The sequence below is a fragment of the Helianthus annuus genome, chromosome 13, assembly GCF_002127325.2.
Source record: "Helianthus annuus cultivar XRQ/B chromosome 13, HanXRQr2.0-SUNRISE, whole genome shotgun sequence".
NCBI classification, from domain to species: Eukaryota; Viridiplantae; Streptophyta; class Magnoliopsida; order Asterales; family Asteraceae; genus Helianthus; species Helianthus annuus.
In genome coordinates, this window is record NC_035445.2 from 106,456,206 (window position 1) to 106,463,363 (window position 7,158).

Sequence of the window (7,158 nt, forward strand, 5' to 3'; positions counted from 1 at the left end):
TATTGTCATCAAATTATAAGCATGTTGTATTAAATGACTAAAGACATTTTTAACCAACAAAAACAGAACTCATAATGCATTTTCCTGAATTCTTATTTTCTAAACTATGTACATGATTTTACATATAATTATTATTATTATAAAATAAAAAATATATATGGTTAATATTGTCCCCTAGAGGCTTCTTCTACGTCTATATATACTTGACATATTTTATTCATTCCACCCCACACCACTCCCATAATCAACCTTCCAACCTTTTCTCTCTCTCTAGAACTCAGTGTTTCTCTCTCTACATACACCACCGGAGACATAACTCCCACCACCATGCCTGAGGCACCAAACAACTCCACAACTGACTACAATACTCTCACTGAAAAGAACAAAAAGTGTCTTGAATTCATTGAAGATGTCACCTCTAACCCTGATGAAGTTCAACTACGTGTTCTCTCGGACATCCTCACCCAAAATGCCACCGTGGAGTACCTCCACCGCCACGGTCTATCCGGCCAAACTGACCGTGAAACGTTCAAGAAACTTGTACCCGTCATCACATATGATGATCTCCAACCCGATATCACACGTATTGCCAATGGAGACCGATCTCCGATCCTCTCCTCTCACCCCATTTCAGAATTCTTAACCAGGTATTAATTATTATAGTTAATTACTGTTTTCGTTTGTCAAAAATCACTATTTCAGTCCATTAGTTTAAAAATAGTGATTTCAGTCCCGGTGGTTTTACTTTCGGAACCATTTCAGTCCCTGTGGTTTCACGTTCGTAACCATTTCAATCCATTATTTTGTTAAGTACAGGGACTGAAATGGTTACGAGGTGGACTGAAATAGTTACGAAAGTGAAACTACAGGAGGGACTGAAATCTTAATTTTTAAAGTAATGGACTGAAACAGTGATTTTTGACGAAAAGAGTAATTAACTCTAATTATTGCAATTCACATTTTACGTACGTACGTGTAGCTTGTGCTAAATGTACCCACCCCATGTTGTTTATATTAACTAACCATTATGATTAATGTAGTTCGGGGACGTCTGGAGGAGAAAGAAAGCTCATGCCCACCATCGAAGCCGAGCTCGGAAGACGAACTTTGTTATACAGTCTTTTGATGCCGGTGATGAGCCAGTTTGTACCCGGTTTGGAAAAAGGGAAGGGGATGTATTTCCTGTTTGTAAAATCTGAGTCCAAGACTCCGGGCGGGCTTTTAGCCCGCCCAGTTTTAACCAGTTACTACAAAAGTAACCATTTTAAAGAAAGACCATACGACCCGTATACAAACTATACGAGCCCAAACGAGACTATTTTGTGTCAAGACTCGTTTCAAAGCATGTACTCCCAAATGCTTTGTGGGTTGTGTTTGAACCAAGAGGTTCTCCGGGTCGGTGCGGTTTTCGCCTCTGGGTTCATCCGTGCCATCCGGTTTTTGGAGAAGCATTGGGCGGTTTTGTGCAATGATATCCGGACTGGCACGGTGAACCCAGTGATCACTGACCCGGTGGTTAAAGAAGCGGTGCTTCGGGTTCTGAAACCCGACCCCGCTCTTGCTGAGTTTATCGAGCGTGAATGCTCGAAAAGCTCATGGCAAGGGATCATTACCCGAATCTGGCCGAACACGAAATATGTTGACGTTATCGTAACCGGGACCATGTCACAATACATACCCACTCTCGATTATTATAGCAATGGTCTCCCTCTTGTGTGCACCATGTATGCTTCTTCTGAATGCTATTTTGGAGTCAATCTGAACCCACTTTGCAAACCTAGTGAAGTTGCATACACCCTCATCCCCACCATGGCCTACTTCGAGTTCTTACCGGTCGGTAACAACGATCAAGACCAAGAACCGAACCCTGTCGATCTTTCTGAGGTTAAACTCGGTCAAGATTACGAGCTTGTTGTCACCACTTATGCTGGTGAGTTCTATATTTCATTAAAAGTTTATGAATATGTGATAAATTTACAGTTTCTTTTTATATAAATAATAATATTACACTTGAATACCTTATAAATATGGTAATTATATAAAAGTATGTTTGTTGATGATTTTGCAGGGCTTTATAGGTATAGAGTTGGTGATTTGTTACGAGTCGTGGGCTTCAAGAACAAAGCGCCACAATTCAGTTTCATATGTCGAAAGAATGTCGCTTTGAGCATCGATTCGGACAAAACGGATGAAGTCGAGTTGCACCAAGCGATTGAGAAGGCATCGGGCCATCTAGTCCCATTCGACGCAACCCTCATCGAATACACTAGCTTCGCCGACACCACCACAATCCCGGGCCACTATGTAATCTTCTGGGAGCTAAGCGTAAAAGGCTCGTCGACTCATGTGCCACCATCCGTGCTCGAAGATTGTTGCATCACAATCGAGGAATCGCTAAATAGCGTGTACCGACAGGGCCGGGCTTCTGACAAGTCGATCGGGCCACTAGAGATCCGACTTGTGGAGCCCGGCACTTTCGATAAGCTGATGGATTACGCCATTAGCTTAGGCGCATCGATCAACCAGTACAAAACACCAAGATGTGTGAAATTCGCACCCATCATCGAGCTTTTGAACTCGTTGGTGGTGTCGAATTACTTCAGCCCGAAATGCCCGAAATGGTTTCCGGGTCATAAGCAGTGGAACAACATGAACTAAGAGGAGGTTGATGATCTCTTCAATGGACTATGATGCCTATGATGAGTATGGAACAACAAATGTGATCTAGGTAGTATTATTATGTACAAAAGCAGTTTGCTGTTTTAAGGAAAGATTATGTTGTTTTGGATTTGAAGTTGTTGATTTAATTTGTGGAATTTAATGTAATAGTTTTAAGGTACTAATGATGTTAGAATCCAACCAGGAATCCTGCCCACTTAAATTTCATGGGGATATGATGGTTTATAGATTAATATTTCCTAGAAAGCAAACTACCTTTTCTTCCATCCTACTTATGTTTTTTTATTATCTTTGATTTTTTTACTAATAATAGCTATTAGTTCAATAATGAGAGCATTATAAAAGTGTTACCTTTTCTCTTTTAAAGTATTAAAAATATATCCTTTTTTAAAGTAGAGTTAATTACTGTTTTCGTCCCTGAGGTTTGTCAAAAATAACGGTTTCAGTCCATTAGTTTAAAAATTGCGATTTCAGTCCATTAGTTTCATTTTTCGTAACCATTTCAATCCACTAACTTAACTCCATCCATTTATTTTGTTAACTTTGAGTTAACTAACTAATTCAGGGACGGTTTGCGTCAGTTTTAGAAACACAGGGACTTAAGTGTAAACTCTAAAACATTAAAACAAAAAAAATAGTAAATTCCAAAAAATCAAAAAGATTCCAAAAAACCAAACAAATTCCAAAAAAATCTAAAAAATAATAAAAATTCTAAAAAATCATAAAAATTCTAAAAAATCCAAAAAATCCGTTTCGGCGCAAACTGTTTCGAACCCGAACCGTTTCGAGCTGAACCGTCCGTACCGTTTCGACCCGGACCGTTTCGAGCCGAACCGTTTCGACCCGTACCGTTTCGAAGCCGAACCGTTTCGAGCTGAACCGTTTCGAACCGAACCGTTTCGACCCGTACCGTTTCGAAGCCGAACCGTTTCAAGCCGTACCGTTTCGAACCGAACCGTTTCGAGCTGAACCGTTTCGAACCGAACCGTGCCGTATCGAACCGAACCGTTTCGAGCTGAACCGTATCGAACCGTACCGTTTCGACCCGAACCGTTTCGAAGCCGAACCGTTTCGGTTCGATACGGCACGGTTCGCGTCGAAACGGTATAGCTTGAAACGGTTCGGTTCGATACGACACGGTTCGGTTCCAAAACGGTTCAGCTCGAAACGGTTCGGTTCGAAACGGTACGGCTTGAAACGCTTCGGCTTCGAAACGGTACGGGTCGAAACGGTTCGGTTCGGAACGGTTCAGCTCGAAACGGTTCGGCTTCGAAATGGTACGGGTCGAAACGGTTCGGCTCGAAACGGTACGGGTCGAAACGGTTCGCGTCGAAACGGTTCAGCTCGAAACGGTTCGGGTCGAAACGGTACGGACGGTTCAGCTCGAAACGGTTCGGGTCGAAACGGTTCGCGTCGAAACGGTTAAGCTCGAAACGGTTTGGGTTCGAAACAGTTCGCACCGAAACGGATTTTTTGGATTTTTTAGAATTTTTTAGAATTTTTATGATTTTTTAGAATTTTTTTTATATTTTAGAATTTTTTGGAATTTGTTTGGTTTTTTTGGATTTTTTTTTATTTTTTGGAATTTACTATTTTTTTTTGTTTTAATGTTTTAGAGTTTACACTTAAGTCCCTGTGTTTCTAAAACTGACGCAAACCGTCCCTGAATTAGTTAGTTAACTCAAAGTTAACAGAATAAATGGATGGAGTTAAGTTAGTGAACTGAAATGGTTACGAAAATGAAACTAATGGACTGAAATCGCAATTTTTAAACTAATGGACTGAAACCGTTATTTTTGACAAACCTCAGGGACGAAAACAGTAATTAACTCTTTAAAGTATTAAAATATATCCTTAGTCAATTAAGTTGTGGTTTTGATAAATTTTGATAATGGCTCAACAAAATAAATAAATAGATATCTTTCAAGTTTTTTGACTTTTTTTTTTTTTTTTTGTTAAGAGACACATTTAAGAAATTAAATTCAGTTGAGTGTAAATTTACCTAAATTTTGTGTAAAAACGATCCAAAATAATATAGTGACAAATAAATCTAATAAATTCTGATTGCCATTTTAAAATAACTTATTGTGTTTTCCAACATAATAAATGTGTCAAAAGATCACAAACTTGGTAGGAAAACCTTATACATTTGAGATACAAGAATGAAAATGAAATTCAGAAATTGGGAATGAAAGTTTGTATAAAGTCTTGGGTGTACTCTAACATTTAGGATGTTAGGTGACATGACATATTAACTGGCATTACACATCACTTTCTCCTTTTGTTAAGGGATGTTAAAAGGGTTACTTGTTAACATAGTGTTAAGAGGTTGAATTAGTTTTTTATTTCCTTTTTAAACCATAAACCACTAAAAAATAGTGTTAGGTGAAGTTAACATCATTAAACCATTTCCTTGGAATAAGGTGAAGTGAAATTAGGAAAAGTTTGTGGTGTTGCACCTATGTGGAGTTGAGAATAGCTAAAATATACCCCAAGACTTAAGATTAGTTTCAAATTTCACGAGTTTGAAACGAGTATGATATTAAATGCTACTTGTTTGATTATCTGAATCTCTTTATGTGCATCGAAACCATATATGTTATGTTAATAATCTAAAAAACATAACTAATAAATTTTATGCTAAAGGCTTTAAAAAGTTGAAATTATTAAAAATTTTAGAATTTTTGGAAATGTTGTTGAATATTTTATAATTCAAGTCGGTTTTCAAAATAAGTTTAAGATTGGAGTTCTAATAATGCCCCCAATGAATGATTTTAACTACAAAAGATCATAAACGATGATATAAGATACTTGTGTGCATACCCACAAACTCGATGGTATTAAGTAATGAATACCGACGGATATAAGGCATGGTTGTGTATGTAATTTTCCCATTACCATCCTTATTCCGACTTTTAGTTTATGGTAAAATCACTAAATAGCCAAATTATCTATCTCTTTTAAACAAAATAGTCATTGACGTTTTTCTTTTACCTTATCCGTTCTTTTAACTTTTCAACTTTAAGAGAATCAATGGTTACTTGACACGTGGTGATACTTTTGCCTCGACAAGACTTCTTTTGCTACAACAAGAAATGTTTCCCCACTCTTATCATGAAGCATAGCCTAATGTGATCGTCTTGCACATTATGGCGCAAAGATACATTTTTCCGCCATAAAAGTATATATTTAGTGTGAAAATGAGACAGGCGTGCGCGTCTAAAGACGCAAAATTACATTTTTTTAATCTTTACAACAATAAATTCAATTTGAAAAGAAAAAAGTTAACGGCCATTTTGTTTAAATCAATTTGTGACCGGGTGGGTTATCTCCTAATCTTCCCTTAATTATCCCAACTCTCTTTTTTACATGATTTGTGTCAAGAAAACAAAATGGCGGCAAAACTAACAGTAGCAATGAAAGTACTGTCTGCTTTTAACACACCCCCACTAGTTTAATGCTAAAAGAGACAAAACATGGATCCAACATCTATCAAACAAACAAATGTGTTGGCAAAGTTTCTTTCAAAAGCAAAAAAAAATAAGTTGAGATTGATGCATAATAATATTATTGAAGTAGAAACAAAGAACAAAGTCTGGTGGTCGGACAGAAGATATTGGCGAATAATTTCTGACGATCAACGACAATTGTACGGGCTCTTGAGTTAAAGCAACAAGCAGCAGCACTACTACAGTAGTAGCATGCAGATAAGGTGTTGAGAAAATAACTGTGTTTACCTTTTTGTTTTGTCGTATTCCATCATTTTTTTCTCATTTCATTCATTACAGTTACCACTTACCAGTCGACATTCATGGATTTAATGTTTTTGTTTTTTGGGAAAATTACATGTAATGTTCTAAAAAGAATCTAAAACTTTAGATGTCGAAAACGAATAAAGTATTTTTTGTTTCGTATACGGTTTTAGCACGTAATTCTATCGGAAACTTTGATGAAAAATATTTATGTGCTTCGAATATCTAACGACAATGAGAAGTAGATATCAAACATGGTTTTTTTTTATTTGTATTTTACGATTGCGTTTTTTTTTATAAATGACTCAGGTTTTAAACACGTGGAGAGTGGAAACCAAGCCCACGTTTGACGCATGGTATAATACGGTAACATTTAGCTTGTTCAACAATGAGGACTGATGGTGTGAATTTGAGGCCTTATAGGTATCCTATTGTATAAAAGGATGTTATCGAGAAAATGACAAACGAATTGTTGGAGCAAGGGGTAATTAGAACAAGCACCAGTTCTTTTGCTTCTCCAGTGGTGCTGGTTAAGAAGAAGGATAATATTTGTCGGATGTGTATTGATTACAGGATATTAAACCAAGCTACCATTCCTGATAGGTTCCCTATACGGCTATACCTTTGGTGGAAGATTTAATGGATGAAATGTATGGAACTAAGTTTTTTTTCTAAACTAGATTTGAAGTCTGGACTCTAGATATTATCAAATCAGGATGGGGCAGAA

The 7,158-nt window shown here is 37.2% G+C and overlaps 1 protein-coding gene across 1 annotated transcript; it reads left to right on the forward strand.

Moving 5' to 3' along the window:
- Nucleotides 1-226: 226 nt before the first annotated feature.
- LOC110898914 (indole-3-acetic acid-amido synthetase GH3.5) lies at nucleotides 227-2,943 on the forward strand. Its single transcript, XM_022145763.2, has 3 exons — nucleotides 227-647; nucleotides 1,041-1,930; nucleotides 2,069-2,943. Exons 1-3 carry the CDS (start codon nucleotides 328-330, stop codon nucleotides 2,656-2,658), a joined length of 1,800 nt encoding a protein of 599 aa, XP_022001455.1. The 5' UTR covers nucleotides 227-327; the 3' UTR covers nucleotides 2,659-2,943.
- The last annotated feature ends 4,215 nt before the right edge of the window (nucleotides 2,944-7,158 follow it).

What these genes read in the sequence shown, in the direction of transcription:
- LOC110898914 (XM_022145763.2), top strand. Translation starts at nt 328, where the DNA reads ATGCCTGAGGCACCAAACAACTCCACAACTGACTACAATACTCTCACT. An exon ending in ATTTCAGAATTCTTAACCAG is followed by an intron (nt 648 to 1,040) that starts GTATTAATTATT and finishes TGATTAATGTAG; the next exon opens with TTCGGGGACGTCTGGAGGAG. An exon ending in TGTTGTCACCACTTATGCTG is followed by an intron (nt 1,931 to 2,068) that starts GTGAGTTCTATA and finishes ATGATTTTGCAG; the next exon opens with GGCTTTATAGGTATAGAGTT.